The 17,453-nt window shown below is 48.3% G+C and overlaps 1 protein-coding gene across 1 annotated transcript in view; it reads right to left on the bottom strand.

The window, feature by feature from the left end:
- SH3GL2 (SH3 domain containing GRB2 like 2, endophilin A1) overlaps nucleotides 1-877 on the bottom strand; it is a 180,595-nt gene extending 179,718 nt beyond the window's left edge. The window contains exon 1 of the mRNA XM_081104269.1: nucleotides 683-877. Within this exon, the coding sequence (XP_080960395.1) occupies nucleotides 683-727 (45 nt within the window). The 5' untranslated portion in view covers nucleotides 728-877. The remainder of the gene's footprint in view (nucleotides 1-682) is intronic.
- Nucleotides 878-17,453: the final 16,576 nt, after the last annotated feature.

Here is a 17,453-nt window from a genome sequence, read left to right on the forward strand (position 1 = left end):
AAAGACAGCCACATCCGGGATGTAAAAGGCTCACTAAAAAATACTGTTAAATATATGATGAGTTGGTTAAGGCAGCGACACCCTTGGGAATTTTTTGAAGACATGCAGACTGCTGGTCAAGCCTTGGCTTGAACGGAGTTTGACCACCAAGTTCCCCAAGGAAAAGTTGATGCATGAGCTTCCAGAAGGCAGACCCGTCCTCGCCTTCCTCTGAGCCCTGGGAGGAGTGATTCAGAGACCGGGAGGAGCACCGACCCCGGACATCCCCGCAGCCACCCTGGGCGCCGGCCGCCGTTCGTGCCAGCACATCCAGGACAATCGGGGGCACCGACAGACACCGCAAGGTCACCGGGGAAAACGGGCGACTTTACATAATCTCCCACCGCGAGGCACCTGCGCGCCCGGGCGATGGTGCAGCGGGTCCCCTCCCGCTCGTCCCCGCACTGGGCGGTGCGGGGGCGGGACGCCGGGCACTCACGGGCGCCCCGAGCGCCGCACTGAGCCGGGGTGGGGAATGGAGGACGGGCTCCCAGTCCCAGATGCGGCGGCGGGCGGGCGGGAGGGCGATGCGGGCGCCGCCGGGGAGAGCGGGGTCCCGCGCCCCCGGCCCCTGCCAGCGCCCAGCGCGCCCCTCGCGGCTCCGCCCGGGACCGCCCCGCCGCGCACCTGCCCCGCGCCTTACCTGCGTGGCTTTATGGAATTGCTTCTTCAGCCCGGCCACCGACATGGTGCTGGAGGGCGCGCGGGCGGCTACGGGTGCGGGCGCGGGTGCGGGCGCGGGAAGGAGGCGGCGGCGGAGCAGAGCAGCAGGGCCGAGCGGGGCGGCGCGCTCCCGGCCGCCGCTCGTCGTGCAGCCGCGGGGCTGTGGGCGCTGGGGCGCGGAGCGGCGCGGGAAGCGGGCTCGTGCGGAGAGACACACTGACGTCAGGCGCGGGTGATGCGGCCTCTTAAAGGGGACGCGGGAAGCCCCGCCCCGGGCGCGGGGCTGGCGGACAGGTGCTGTGGAAGGAGCTACCTGCGCGCGGGCGCCCCACACGCGGACCCGGCTCCGCGGCGCTCGCGGGCCCGCTGCTTGGTCGGAGGGCCTGGGCGCGCGGTTCGTGGCCCCGCGGACTGTGGGCCGTCCCGGCGCTTCGATGGCCCCGGCAGCAGCGGGACTCAGGTGTCTTGCTGGCTCCCAGGTGGCCGCAGCGCGCTGCCCGCCCTTTGCGCCTGGCCTCCGCGGCCTGGGAAGGAGGAGCGGCGCCCCTTGGGGATATGAATAAGTCATCGCTGCTACTCTGCCCGGCCCTGCTTGGCTGCCCGCAGCAAACACTTCTCTGCCCTGGTTTCGGTGCCCCTTAAACCTGCGTACCTTAGGAAAAACCACCAACCCTTCTTTAGTATTTATTTTGGTCTGATTGTAAAGACTTAAAAAGAACAAAATTCTTAAAAACCCTTACAGTTGGGTAAATAAAATTGGAGTGGGCTATTACTACAGTAATCGCACTTAAACCTCTGTTTACAGCTATGAAAAGGCCCGAATGTGAACTTGGATTTCACTTACGATAGTGGGTTGCGGATTGCCAATCCAAAGCAAGCACTCTCTCATGTGAGCGAGCGTGATGCTGAGTTATACAAATACTGCGCGTGTCACAAAGTGCAGACGGCTGGGCTCAAGCGGAGCTCTGATGGAATCCGATGAATTGGTAGCGGGACAGCACTAGATGTGTTCTAATTTCTGGGAATTAGCCACTTCCTCTGGCTTTTCTAGGACCCAGGAGCACATAGGGACGGACTTGAATGCTGTCCCCACGTAAGGCTGAAAGTTTTGAGCATGGGTACTAGGAATCCCTTTCATTCCTCCCCCACCCCTGCTGCCTGAACAGAACCGCAGGCCTCACCTCCACTCCTCCGCAGGCTGCATGGGCACAGGGTGAACATCTGATAGAAGGGGATCCTGTCTGCAAGCTGGGGTACCAATCATGTCCTGGTAATGTAAACTAAAACACGTCAAAGCAGAGGCCAGCTGATCGTGGTGGATAAGGAACCAGTAAGAAGAGCACATGGACTTGTGAGCCAGTTCCACAGAGAGGATAAGACGAAATGAGTAAATCTCGAATGTCCCTGCCAGATACATACATAGAATTGCAATTTCCAAACACCTTGTGGCTAAGTGGGGACACAGTGACGCGTTATTACTAGTGGGTTAGGAAGGAAAGTGATGATCACTTCTTACAGGGAATGTGATTGTTGGTATGAGTTGCAACAACGCTTCCGCTTTCCTCTGCAACAGGGTCTTCTAAATAGCTGTGCTCCATCACGCAGAATCCAGAGTGAGGACCAAGCAGGCCAAAGTCACCAGCTGATGTTCAACAGACGTTTAGCATGAGTGAGAAATAAACCTTGGGGAATTTTAAACTACTGAGTCTGGAGTTGTTACTGTGGCAACACTCGTCTACCCTGACATGCATGCCCATTTCCCAGACGAGGCAGGGACATTCTCCAGTGCCCACATGCATTTTGTTTTTGTCATTAGATGAAGTTGCCTGTTTCATTCTTACAAAAGCCTCGCTGATGTTGGGGGAGACTCCACCCCAGGCCTGAGGGCCAAAGGGAATGGTGGCTCCGTGCACAGACTGTACCCTGAGCTTTGACCCTGCATTTGCCTTACCAGCTGGAGAGGGTGAAGAGTTAGCTCTGGTGATCCATTCTAAAGGAATGTGTCTCAGAGAAACACCAGCCAGGGAAAGATGCAAGTCCTGCCGAGAGGTAGGTGGGGCTACTGAGCCATCAGAATCTAGGTCCTAGATTCTAGGACAAACCATTAGAGTCACCTGTCTGAGGCCTCATGAGGCGGTGCACCCAGAGCACACTTACTCACTATAAGGCCCACCATGGTGAGTCCCAGATTCCTGACATGAGGGAACTCTGCAAGCCTCTGGGCTTACTGCATGAATGGGTGGGGCTCTAGGCTGGAGAGATTCAGGGGTGTCAGGATGACTGCCTTTGTACTCTGACAGCTTGGTGATGCCTGTGTACACACACACACACACACACACACACACACACACACAAGACTGCTGTAAAATGCTAATAATGGTGTGCAGCTGGAGCAGTTCTTAAACTCCAGTGCATCCGGCTCCCTGGAGGACGTGTTAAAGCACAAACTGCTGGGCCACATCCCCGTTTCTGATGGACCAGGTCTGGGTGGGGACTGAGAATGTGCATCTCAGACAAGCCCCCCAGCAATCCTGACACTCTGTCCAGGGCCACACTTTGAAAACCACTGGGCTAGTGCAGAACTATTAGGAGGAAACGTTTTGCCTGATTCTCCAAATTTTTTAAATGTTTTCCCATGTCTTGCGTAATAGAACATTATAATACAACTAGGGGCCCGGTGCACGAAATTCGTGCACTGGGTGTGTGTGGGGGGGAGGGGGGGGGAGAGTGTCCCTCAGCCCAGCCTGCCCCCTCTCACATACTGGGAGCCCTCAGGCGTTGACCCCCATCACCCTCCGATCGCCTGATTGGCCCCTTGCCCAGGCCTGACTCCTCCGCCAGAGGTGTCAGGCTTGGACAGGGGACCCGCATCTCCCCACGATCACTGGCTCTGGCCCCCGCCCAGGCCTGAGGCCTCTGGCCCAGGAATCATGCCTGGGCAGGGGACTCCCATCTCCCTCTGATCGCTTGCTCCACCCCCTGCCCAAGCCTGACGCCTCTGACCCAGGCTTCAGGCCTGGGCAAGGGGACCATCATATCCCCCCAATCCCCGGCTCCGCCCCCCACCCAGGCCTGATGCCTCAGCCAGAGGAGTTGACCCTCATCACCCTCCGATCACCAATCACCGGATCGGCCCCTTGACCAGGCCTGAGGCCTCCGGCAGAGGTGTCAGGCCTGGGCAGGGGACCCCCAGCTCCCCGCGGTTGCAGGCTCCGCCCCTGCCCAGGCCTAACGCCTCTGGCCTAGGCGTCCGGCCCAGGCAGCGGGGACCCGCAGTGGCAGCGGGGGGCGCAGCGATCGTGGGCTTCGCTTTAGGCCCAGGCAAGGGACCCCTAGCTCCTGGGACTGCCAGCTTCGACCGTGCCCAGCTCCCATCGCTGGCTCCACCCCTACTTCCTGCTATCACTGGCCAGGGCGGCAAAGGCGCCTGATTCTCTGATCATGGCTGGGGGGCAGGGCAAAGGCGGCCCTGGGGCCGCCTTTGCCCTGCCCCCCAGCTCTTAGCTCCCCCCTGGGTTTCCGATCACTGTCTGTGGCAGGGGGCTTCTTCCTGCTTTCCCTTTCGCCTCCCTGCATTGTGCCTACATATGCAAATTAGCCGCCATCTTGTTGGCAGTTAACTGCCAATCTTAGTTGGCAGTTAATTTGCATATAGCCCTGATTAGCCAATGAAAACGGTATCGCTGTACGCCAATTACCATTTTTCTCTTTTATTAGTGTAGATTTTTCTACCTGATTCCTGACCAGAACAATGGAACATTTTCATAGAAGAATGGTTTTTTTTAAAACCGCTAGGAGACAGAGCGACTAGCCTGGAATTCATAAGCTCTGGTCTCTCGCTGATCAGTGTGAAATGGGGACCTGAGGAGTCGCCTCAGACCTGTGAACCCTTAGCTGAACCCTGAATTAAACACAAACAAGTCTCTATCTACCCCTGGTTCTTCATTCACCAACTTAGAAGGCTTACGCTGCTATCCTTCAGAGAGAAAAAACTACTTAGGGACTTCAGATCCTTTTGAAACCATGGCTAATTCTCCATGAGATTCTCTGGATCTCATGTAAATCCAGTACTTCTATAGAAGCACAATTTATACCTGTAAAGACCTCTGAGACGTTACCTTAGAAAGAGACGTGTTGAGCTCCTTTTGATCCTGGCGATAAGGGAGACCTCAGTCTGATACTGGGATACAGGTTCTTGTCACGAAACAAGAAGGAATTCGAGAGCGTGACAGAAAGATTTAGCAAAGCACAGTAAATTTATTAAAGTGACAGGACGCAACCCACTTGAGAAGTGAGAGCGGGTGACCCTGAAGAACTAGATGCTCCCGATGGGGTCTGTGTGGAAGGTTTTTATTAAATGTGGGGAGGGCAGGGGAGTCCTGGGCTTCTGAGGCTGGTGGGGACTGCTGACAGGCTTGTCCTTGTCTCTCCTCGCCAGACAGCAATTTCTTTTTGTCCTCCCGTAACTGTCAGGGTGATTTGGGGGGCCAGCAAAGTGATCCCAAAACCATAAGGCAAATTTATTATAAAGATATTTTAGTATGGCCCTGGCCAGCATGGCTCAGTGGTTAGAGTATAGGTCTACACACTGAAGGGTCTCAGGTTTGATTCCTGGTCAAGGGCATGTATCTGGGTTGTGGGTTCAATCCCTGCCCCCGGTTGGGATGCCTGTGGGAGGCAACCAATTGATATGTTTTTCTCATATCAATGTTTCTCTCTCTCTCTTTCTCTCTCTCTTTCTCTCTCTCTTTCTCTCTCTCTCTTCCATTCCTTCCCCATCCACTTTCTCTACAAATCAATGGAAAAATAATCCTCACTCCTTGGGTGAGGATTAAAAAAATAAACGATATTATGATATGGCTGTCGAATCTGGCTGATACTGGTTTTTTGGTCTCAACTACAGGAAATTGGGGAGAGGGAGAGGGACCAGTGGCCAGTGAAGGTCACAGCTTCCATGTTCCAGCCAAGACGGAGAAGGGGGTAGGCCTGAGGCCTCTGTCCCCTGTTCTAACTTTCCTGATCACTTTTACTAGCAGGCATCACAGTAGGAGGTAAGGTGAGACATCAAGACAAGGTGGAGAGGACCTTGAACCCCAGGGCGTTTCTAGGCCAGTCATTTGGAAGATAACTTCTTAAAGACAGCAACTGTGACTTAAATGCAGAGGACGGATGCCCCAGACACGGGAAATCACCCTCACACCTGAGTGCCCTCCTTGGTGGCACAGACGCTGTGACGGAGGCTCTGTGGAGAGACCCGGAAGCACAGTGTAGGGAACCTGTTAATGAGGGAGAATCTTGTCGAGCAAGAGGGGCTTGCGATTCAACATGCTGCCCTCTCCTCTCCTGAGACCGAATCAATGTAAAATGGTAAGCAGACGTCGATCTGCTTTAAAAAGCTCCGATGCAGTGAAACCCCACCCTGCACCGCCTCACTAATTGGGCGGGAAAGTCCGGTCAGCGATCATCCCATCCCACTGTTCGCGCAGTTTCTCCCTGCATTTTGCCAAAGCTTCTGGCAAAACCTCTAGTTTGCAGGGTGCATCCCTGGTGCCTTTCAGGGGCCTTGTTCCAAGGGAGCAGCAGACAAGCCCAGCTCTCCCCTTTCTGAGCTGCTGCCCCCAACACCTCTCCCCTGGCCCACACAGGGCTGCTCCTGCCTACGTGTAAGTCAGGAAGCACAGGACACACAGCACAGCAAAGGCAAGAAACCCCAACTTCTCGTTTTACAGACGACAAGACAGAAGCAATGGGAAGAGGGGACTTACTTATTGTTCCTTTTTCTACTCCTCCTGTAGCCCCAAATCCGGGCCGAGCCCCCAGCCACTGCTAATAAATACAGATGGGAAGGAGGAGTGGAAGTCTGAGCAATTATCACTGTCCCTGAGGCCGTGTTCTTGCCACCTTGGGCCTCATATTCCACAGCCTTCACCCGATAGCCATGGACTGGACAGGACTCCGTTGTCTGCTGTGACTGGGCCTTCACATGAGATTTTGTGCCTCTGGGGGCTGCCAGGAGCCTTGGGCCCCCGCCCAGAACAGACAGGGCTCACAAACCCTTTCCTAAACAGAGATGGGGATCAAGGGAAAAACCATCCTCATTTCCTTGTGTCCAGGTTTGTCACCCTACAACAGATACACAGAGAAACACTTCTTTATCTTAGAGGTAGAACGTGTGGGTCTTTCTCTCTGTCTCCCCTTCCAGGCCCCCCCCCCCCCACCTTTCTCTCCCACACAGCACTCCTGCCTCCAAAGGAAAGGAGTCTCTTCCTACAGAAACTGCCCTTCATTTAGCTAAGCCCTCTTAACCCAATCACAGGAGGAGGAGGAGGAGGAGGAGGAAGAGGAGGAGGAGGAGGAGGAGGAGGAGGGACTCACTCAAGTGGGTGACTCACATTAGTGGGTGACTCTGACATCTGGGCCCCTTTCATTATTTACATCCGGTTTGAAATGCGGACAACTTCCCTAGCAAAAGCTGCCATCGCCGATGCTCATCTCCAGGGTCTTTCCTTTGAAGTCTTTCTCCAACCTCCTAACCTCGCATCCTCTCTTCCTGGGTGGAATCCCAGAGCCCCGATTGTGCCCCTGCCGTGAAGCTAACCCACATGTACTGTAGATGTTGGTTGATATATAGAATTAGATTCTTCCCTCTTTGTGTGTAGGGCCTTGCATTTACTTTCACAACCCTTAGTAGTAGACAATATAAACACCACGAGATGTAGTCGAATGGAAATTTTAAAAGCTAGATCCAGTGGGGGGTCAGAAAGCCTGGAACCCGCTGACCCTTTCTCCCGCTGAGCAGAGCAGACTGTTCAGGGGTCCTTGTTGCTGCTCCCTCGCTGTGTCCAAGCCCAGGTCTCCAGGCTCCTGTCAATTCTGAGAATTCCCAACGACCATCCCATAAACTCCCCTTTGTTCATTCAGTTAGAAATGCTTTCTGTTCCTTGTAATCAACAAACTCTAAATGCTCTATCCTCTCCACTCCCAACCCCTGCCATAATATTTCTTGTTTGGATCTAGCAACTCAAATACAGCAATTTGAGCCTGGCCAGTGTGCTCAGTGGTTGAGAGTTGTCCTATGAACCAAGAGGTCATGGTTCAATTCCCGGTTAGGGTTAGGGCATGTGCCCAGGTTGTGGGCTCAATCCTCAGCAGGGGGCATAAAGGAGGTAACCGATCAATGATTCTCTCTCATCACTGATCTCTCTCTCTCTCTCTCTCTTTTTCTCCCTTCCTCTCTGAAATCAATAAAAATTTTAAAAAATGCAATTTAGGCAACTACAATTCCTGCTAAGCACTGCATTAGGCCCCCTTCTCAGACAAGAGTGGACAGACTGAGTGACAAGGAATATAGTCTTTAAGCAAATGTCCATTTTCCCTGTAAGACATTGACATCCTGATTTACAAATCAAACCTTTCATGTGTTTGGTGACTATATGTCAGGCTGCCAGGCCCCAACCTCCTAATTGGCAGCAGCTGAACAAATAAAGGTGAAGCAGCTGGACTCTGAGAAAGCAGTGCCCACTCCTGGAATGAGAACAACCTCATTAAGTGTAACAGTGAGGGCATCCTCGCCATCGGTTTGCTTCTTCTATTCCTGGTGGGTATTATCGTTAGAGATTCTGAAGGCATGTTGTTAACCCTGAACATGGGATCTGGCTAGTCAGCCTGTTAAAGCATGTGTTAAAGAGGCCAAGTTCTATTTTAGTAGCTAGCCATGCAGAGGAAAGCTATTCCCTATTAAAGTACACGTTCTACTGTGCCATACCAAGGGTGCGTTCTCTTAATTACATGAAAGTCTAGGTAAGCAAGGAATAATTTAGTTCAGAAAATTAAAAAACACAACCTATCAACAACACTAAAAGCACAACCTTATATTATATTGCAGAATACAATCTTCCAATATTTTGTCAGTATTAGCTTTATATAGAAAAAAACGTATTCTACTTTGCTAGTTTTTAATAAGACAAAGTATACTTTAAAGGGATAAGGGAATCTATAATAATAAAAGGGTAATATGCTAATTAGACTGGATGTCCTTCTGGACATCATTCCAGACGAGGCCAGAGGGAAGCCTGGGTCACAGTTGCCTGCCAGGGTCCCGGTGCCAGAGGGAAGCCAGTGCTGGCAGCCAGCTGGGGGTCGGGGGGGGGGGGGAGGAAGGCCTACTCTTGCCCAAATTTCATGCATCAGGCCTATATATATAGATCACTTCTCTTTGATTGTTTGGCGCCTTTTATTCTTTGCTTTTTAAGAACTTATCGGTGGTTTTACTAAATGTGCACAACTTGTATTTTCCCTGACCCACCTATATAAAGTTGACTTCAATGATGAGTTAAGTTTAAAGCATTATTTTCAAACAGCATTTCAAACATTTAAATTAACATTAAAACAACCACCTTCTCAAGACTACAAATTTTCTCTCAAGGCCCAGTCGCAGGAAGGTTGCCATGCAGGGACGTCCACCCTGTCAGGGCTCCCTCCACGCTGACTTTTTCACTTTCCCCATAAACCCTCCCCAAGCGACTACAAGCCCGGTCCTGCTCAAACTGTGGTCCCCAGACCAGCGGCACCAGCACCATCTGGGAACTCGTTAAATTAGCAAACTGCAGAGGCCCCACCCCTGACCTACGGGATGCCATCTGTGACTTAAGCCCTCCAGGTGATTCTGGTGCATGTTCAAGTTCAAGAGCCGCTGGTCTCCAAGTTGCAGTGGTAGTGCTGAGGCCAGAGGGGGTGGAAGCCGTGGAACTTCCGGCCAGAAGGCTCAGGCAGCCAGTCATGAGACTTTCCTTTAAAGAAGCCCATTGGATCATTACAATGGGCAGGGATTATATTTTTATCCCCATTGGATCATTACAATGGGCGGGGATTATTCTTTTATTCCCATTGGATCATTACAATGGGCAGGGATTATTTTTTTTCTTACTCTACAAGAGAAGAAATTGAGACAAAATTATTAAGCATTTTGGCTAGCAATTTGGGATCTATATCCGTTTGCTAGGGCTGCTGTAACAAATTACTACAATCTGGGTGTCTAGAGACAACAGAAATTCATTCCCTCACAGGTCTGCAAACCGGAAGTCCAAATTCCGGGTGTCGGCAGGGTCGGTTCCTCTGAGGGCTGTGAGGGAGACGCTGTCTGTGCCCCCGCCTGGCTTCCGGTGGCAGCCCGTGGTGTGCCTTGGCTTCTAGCTGCTGCCGTCCAACCCCTGCCTCTGTCAGCCCATGGTGTTCCTCAGTGTGTGCATCTGTGTCTGAATTTTCCTTTATAAGGACACCAGTCAGATTGGATTAAGGGCCCACTCTGGCCCAGCACGACCTAAGTCATCTAAATTTAGCTAATTATACCTACAATGAACTTATTTCCAAATAAAGTCACATTCTGAGGTAGTGGGAAGTTAGGATGTCCAAAGATCTTTTGGTGGGAGCAAAACTCAACGCATAAGAGGGCCCTGACTCAGGACTCCTGTTGAAAACATTTCTTCGGCCTCAGCATTCTTAATTCCCCTCCCTGACACCAGGGACACGGGAATACCTGCAGATTCCCCACTGACTGCCACTCGCAGAGAAAACGCTCCACAGAGGGATACGATACTTACTCCCTTCACACGTGTATGTCCCCAAATCAATGATGTTTGTACACATGAACTTGGGATCTTTTGTGGGACCCTTCTTCCCCATTCCTTATCTGGCATATTGAAACATAGTAAGTAGTTTCCTATTTCTTGAATCTATAGGTAGCTATTTAAAGACAGAGTTTAAATAAGAGAACATAATGTCCATCATCCACCCCACATGACTCTGTGCTCCCTCTGGCTATGGCCATATAGAACAACCAACTCAGGGTAGGAAGGTACTCCTTAGGCCTAGAAAAAGAGAACTGAAGTTCAGATGACTATAGATTCAGACCTACTCTATAGTGGTGGCTAAGCCCTTTGGGGCTCACAGATCTTCCTAAAGAAAAATTGGAGAAGTTTGGAATCCACTTATGTGACTAATTATCCACCAGCTCACTGCTCACACCTCGCCTTCAGGAACTGTTAGCCTGGGGGTGACCCTTACACGTCAGTGACTTTCGTTTAAGGATTTTGCTAGCCCAGTGGTCGGTAAACTCATTAGTCAACAGAGCCAAATATCAACAGTACAACGATTGAAATTTCTTTTGAGAGCCAAATTTTTTAAACATAAACTATATAGGTAGGTACATTGTTATTAACTTAATTAGGGTGCTCCTAAGCTGGCCTTTGCTAAAAATGTCCTCAATCTGATTGAGGTACGTTCGCTGAGGTCGACCCCTTCCAACTCTCCCATCCACACTCTATCTCCTTTCGTTCATCCTCTCTGTATGTCCAAACCATCTCAACATACCTTTCTCAATCCTCGACACTACATCTTCTTTCACCCCACAACGTCTCCCGTTGCCCGACAGACCAACACCCGCCACTTCTTCTAACACCACTTCTTCCAAATAGACTCGCCCAGGCCGAAAACCGACTTTTGCGCATGGGCCACGAAGTTTCAATCGCACTGTATGTGTGCGCCCGCACGTGGTATTTTGTGGAAGAGCCACACTCAAGGGGCCAAAGAGCCGCATGTGGCTCACGAGCCGCGGTTTGCCGACCACTGTGCTATCCAAATAGTGGTAAGAGCACTCAGACCTAGATTTTATCATGAAATACTTTTAAATACAAGTAAAACACCGAGAGATCTACACTGGGCAATGTATTTTTTAAAATGAAAGCTCAAGTTATTTAAGTGCTTAAGAAGTTAAATGAAAGGACCAACCCCCAAATAATTACCACTCTAATTTCCTCCATTTCACCGAACATAAACTAGCATCAAATTTTCAATTAGATTTGTTGAAGCATTGAGGTCTCCTGTAATCACAGTGTCCTCTCCCATTTAGTTTCCTTTTGTGTAGCACTGTGCATTATGTAAACAACCAAATATACGCTTTTAATTTTTCTAAATCTCTCTTAGTGCTTTGGAAATGGTTATTCTGCTTGGTAGTTCTGCAAGGGCCTTGAAATGTTGATTTTTCTCAAAGTATTTGATAGTGATAAATTACTGGAAAACTTTCCTTTTCTATCGCAATCTATTCAAGATGAACATTAACTATTTTAATAATTTCCAAAGCAAAACCTAGACTCAATAGGAAAATGCACAAAGAATACAACCTCACTGGAGTTATATAAATAATTATGTAATATTAAAAACCGTTCGTATCACTAGAAATGGGATTAAAATAAATAATTCCAATTTCACTCAATTGGCAAAGATTTTTAATGTAATATTTATTTTGATGACAGTGTTATGAAACAGAAATTCTCTTTACTTCCAGACTGAGTAAAATTGGTATAACTAATGAAAAGCAGTTCGGCAGTACACATGAACTTTAAAAATGGAGTAATTTTATACCCAAAAAGTACCATAATTAAATAGAAGTTCAGTAATTTTATATCCAAAAAGTACCATAATTAAATAGAAATTCAGGCAATTAGCCTTTAGGGAAATGCAAACCAAAGTGATAATGAGGTAACACTTCAGACCCATTAGGATGGCTATAATTAAAGAAACTAGATAATAAGTTTTGATGAGGATGCGGAGAACTTGAAAACGCCCTCATTGCTGGTGGGAATATGAACTGGGGCAGTCGCTTTGGAAAACAGTCTGGCAGTTCCCCAAACGGTTAAACATAGTTACCATATGACCCAGCATTCCCACTCCTGTTTATATACCCGAGAGAAATGAAAACATATGTGCACACTAATGTACATGAATGTTCATACTAGTATTATTCAAAATATCTAATAGTGGAAACAATCCAATATCCATCAACTGATAAATGGATATAGATAAATTATGGTACAGCCATGTAGTGTAATATTATCCTATCTAATAAAAGACAAAGATGCAAATTGACTGTATCTTCCCTACACCCACCAGCCTATCAGAGTGATATGCAAATTAACTGCCAACAAAGGTGGTGGCTAATTTGCATACTGCAGGCAGGGCGGGACAGCAGGAGCTGCCATCCAGGCCCCCTTGTGCGGCCCCGGCCGGCGGGGCTCCAGTGGCTCGATCAGTGAAGTGGGATTGGGGATTGGCGAATGGGCACAAGGCAGATCTCCTGGTCCTTCCCCTCAGCTGGCAGGCTCCTATCAATCTTCAGTTTCTACTGAAAGGAATGTGGCGCCTCCACTGTGCAGCCTCCCAGGACTCTGACTCTCAGGCTCCGGAGTGGAGACTTCAACAAGGACTTCAGCGCCTGCTCAGGGGGAAAACCGCCCCCTCCCTACTCCACAGCTGCTTCTGTGTCTGCAAGAAGTGCGCATGCTCCTTTCTGTGACATGGGCAGGGTGAGAGCCTGATTTGAGGGGTTCCACCATAGCATAGCAGCTGGACCAGTGCAGGGATGGAGGGAGGGAGGGAGGGAAAGGAGCAAGGGGGCAGCCCTGGTTCCCTGCTCCTCCTCCCACAGGCATGGCCCTTGCTGCTGTCATGATAAAAGGAGTTGTGTTTTTCTAACTCTGTCTGGATAAAGGAAACAAGTGTCTGTTGACTTCTGATCTTCCTCTCCGAGCTGCCAGTTAATCCCTCTGGATGCATCATATCCAACCTCCAAAGGATCCGAAGGGCTGGATCAACCTTCATTCCATAGTTGAGGAAACTGACCAATAAACACATGTGTCTCATGCCTCAGTGTTAACTACCACAGAAATCTCCGGGTAATGACTCAGATTCTATATCTAAGGGTATATTTTCTTCTGTTTTCATGTTTAATTCAGCCCCAGGAATCAAATAATACAATAAAGAATAAAATGAGTTCAGGGGGCTCAGCATTGTATTCCCAGGGCCTTTGGTCGCATACAAACCACAGAGCTCAGTCATCCTGAGATGAAAGGAAAAGAAAGAGAAATGTGAAAGGTTTCCCAGCTCAGTCACAGAGACATCTCATAACCACATATTAAGGACATGACATTAACTTAGACGTGGAAAGGACACAAATGGAATAGAATATGGAGCCATTTGGAGTGAGCAGGCCAGCAGGGGGGCAGTTGGGGGCAAGCAGGCCAGCGGGGGGGGGGGGGGGAGGGGGGGAGTTAGGGGCGAGCAGGCCAGCAGGGGGGGTAGTTGGGATGAGCACACTGGTACGGGGGGCAGTTGGGGGTGAACAGGGTGGCGGGGGGCATTTGGGGGCAAGTAGGCGCAAGCAGGCTGGCAGGCAGAGTGGCTAGGGGCAATCAGGCAGGCAGGCAGGTGAGTGGTTAGGAGCCAGCAGTCCCAGATTGTGAGAGGGATGTCTGACTGCCAGTTTAGGCCCGATCCCTGTAAACCAGCAGTAGGACATCCTTCCAGGGGTCCCAGATTGGAGAGGGTGCAGGCCGGGCTGGGGGACACCCCCCCCCCCCCACGAGTGCACAAATTTTTGTGCACCAGGCCACTAGTTTGGCAATAAAAGGCATGAAATATGGATACATGCTACAATATGGATGAACCTTGAAAATATTATGCTAAATGAAATAAGCTTGTCACAAAGGACTACCTATTGTTTAACTCCATTTACATAAAATGTCTAAAATAGGCCAATCTACAGAGACAGAAAGTAGATTAGTGGTTCCTTGGGCTGGGGGCTGGGGGTAGGATAGAGGGATTGGGACGGATGACTGAGGAGAGTGGAGTTTCACGGGGGGATACTGGAACGGTTGTAAATGGACTGTGGTGAGGAATGCACAGCTGGCTCTAACCCCTGGATTTGCCATTCTGTGGTTCTATGGTTACCTCTGCACGTAGGAAAATGTTCTCTGAGACTATCACCAGTTGCTTTCCCAAAGTCCTCTCCTCCCATTCGCAACACCAAGTAAAACCTTATTGACCCCCCGCCTGCTGTCTCCCTCCACTGTTCTCTTCCTTCTGCCTCTCTTCTGTTGTCTTCCCCAGAATCCGGTTTGTGTTCCTACGCACATTATCTGATTCTGCAGAGCAGACACCTGGGAACTGAGCCAGCACGGGCAGAAGTCACCTTTGAGGATGGAAAAATCCCCTCTGGCTTGTCACGACAGGAAGGCTATAGACACTCACGCCACAGTGGTTTCTGTGCCACCATCATAGTCCAGTGTTCAAAATAATCCAGAGACTCATCTCCTTCTCCTTCCTGCATCCCCTCCCTGTCCTTATCTTTCTCCCTTCTTCTGCCAGCCTGCATTTGGGTGAAATCAGTCTGCATTGGGGAGCTACAAATGCTTTCCCTCATCAGCTCCGTGGGAAATAGGCCAACGTCACTAGCCCAGTAAGTCTTGGTCTAAAACACTTTCAAGTAATTCTTGGGTTCTTAGTGTAGTCAGTGGGGAGAGAAGACAAGGTCTGAGTCAAGGTCAAAACACGCATTCTGAAACAGAAGCTAGTTAAGAATCCATCAACGTGAAATACGAATATCTTTTTTTTTTTTTTTGAGCATCATTCTGTGCGCCACATTTTGTAGACGTTACCTCATTTAATTGTCTTATGCTGTGTGGATTCTTATTCCCATATATGATGAGAACACTGCAATTTGCATAAACCAAGTACTTTTGCCCATAGATACAGTTTGGTAAAAAGGGGAGCATGAGTTCAAGCCCAGCTCTGTGGGTCTCTACAGATGCCTTTCCCACCAGCTCTGCTTCTCCTGCCCTACCAAGCACAACGTGCCAGGACAAAGGCTGAAGAGAGAGCACGAAATGCAACTTGGAAAAGGAAATTCATTGAGGAGCTAAACTCGTGAAGTCCAAGAGTGGAACTCCCTGCCCTAGCCGGTTTGGCTCCGGGGATAGAGCGTCAGCCTGAGGACCGGAGGGATTCTGGTCAAGGAAAAAATATCCTCGGGTGAGGATTAAAATTTAAAAAAAGAATGGAACTTTCTGGTGGTCCTGCATGACAGAGATTAGAATTTGAGGTAGGTCAACTTGGCAACAATCCTATGTCGTTTTGGGGACTTTCACTAGATGACAATTCTTCAAGATAGGCTTCTTTGTGTATTTCTCCTCACCCAAGCTTGTCTACACGGGAGGATGAACCACTTTCAGACTTGTTCTACCAGCCCAAGTTCCCTGGACCCTGTTATGATAGAGGATTCTCCTATAGGAATCTGTTTTTCTTTTCTCCTATTGATGAACATTTGGGCTGCTTTTATTCATGGGCTGTTACCAATAATGCTGCTGAGACCATTCTTGAACTCATCCCTCAGGGCACACACATACAAGCATACCTGTTGAGTCTTTACCCAGGAGTAGAATTGTTCAGTCACAGAGAATATGTTCAATTGTATCCTATATTGTCGAATAGGTTTACAAATGGCTGCACCGATGTGCACTTTCACCAGCAATGCCTGACAGGTCCCCTTTGTTCCACATCCCCACTAGAACTGGGTACTGCCAGCCTTTTTGACGAGCCATTCTGTGAGGATAACTAAGAATTTCATTTGCATTTCCCTAATCATTAATGAAGTAGCAAGCATCTATTCATATTTTCATTGGCCATTTGAACACTATCTTTCATGAAATACTCATTTAAATCTATTGCTCATGAGGGATTGTCTTTTTCTTATTGATTTGTAGACAATCTCAATATATTCTACAATCAATCCCTGTGCCCGTTACATCTGGCCCAAGTCATTTTTCTCTATTCCATTAGTCTATTTGTCTTTGTTCAAGAATGAGACTGGCCTGCTCTTTCCCTTTTTCATCCTGTCCTTTTCAGGTTGAGGTATTAAGGTGATGCTGCTTTAATAAATCATGTTGGGTATATTCCCTTTTCTCTTACTCTCTGAAAGAGTTTATGTAATATTTTATTTCTTCCTTAAGTGATTGGTAAAGTTCACTGCCGAGGCCATCAGACCCAAACCTTTGGGAGGTTTTTAATTATAGACTTAATATTTGCCAAACTTTCTGTTTCTTTTTGTATCAGATTTATTCTGTTTTTCAAAGAATTTGTAGATTTCATATAAAAATTTTAAATACATTAGCATTAAGTTGTTCATTATACCCCCTTATACATTTAATGTCTATAAGTTATGTAATAATGTTGCTTTCTTCATTCCTGACATTGGTTACTTTTGCCTTCTTTTTCTGTGTCTTAATCATGTCTCAGAGGGATTTATCAGTTTTATTAGTTCCTCCAAAGAAGCAATTTGGGGGTTATTTATTTTCTAAGTTTTATATTTGCTTTCTATTTCATTAATTTCCCTTTTCTTCCTTTAATTTGATTCATTTTCTAACTTCCTGAGAAGAATGGTGAGCTCACTGATTTTCCTTCATTGCATATACAGTTACTAGTTTGCTTTCAAGCATAGTTTTAGTTGTAGCCCACAGACTTTAACATGCAATAAGTTAGTATTCAACATATTTTCTAATTTCTATTGTTTCTTTGCCCTGACCTATGAGCTATTTAGTAGTATATTGCTTAATTTTCAAATATATGAAAATTGTATAAATAGCTCTTTATCATTGATTTTTAACTTAATTCCACAGTGCACATAGAACATTATCTGTTTGATCTGAATATTTTGAAATATGTTGAGATTTGCCGCAGGTCCCAGCAAATGGTCAGTTTTTGTAAACATGCTGCGTGTTTCTGAAAATAATGCACATTCTGCCATTGCTGAGAACAGTACTCTATGTTTGTCAACAGTTCTTTGATAATTATGTTGTGAAATCTTCTATGCTATTATTGATTTTTGTCTATATATTTTGTCAATAACTGAAAATGTCATGTTA

The sequence above is a fragment of the Myotis nattereri genome, assembly GCF_964212035.1.
Source record: "Myotis nattereri genome assembly, chromosome: 12".
NCBI classification, from domain to species: domain Eukaryota; kingdom Metazoa; phylum Chordata; class Mammalia; order Chiroptera; family Vespertilionidae; genus Myotis; species Myotis nattereri.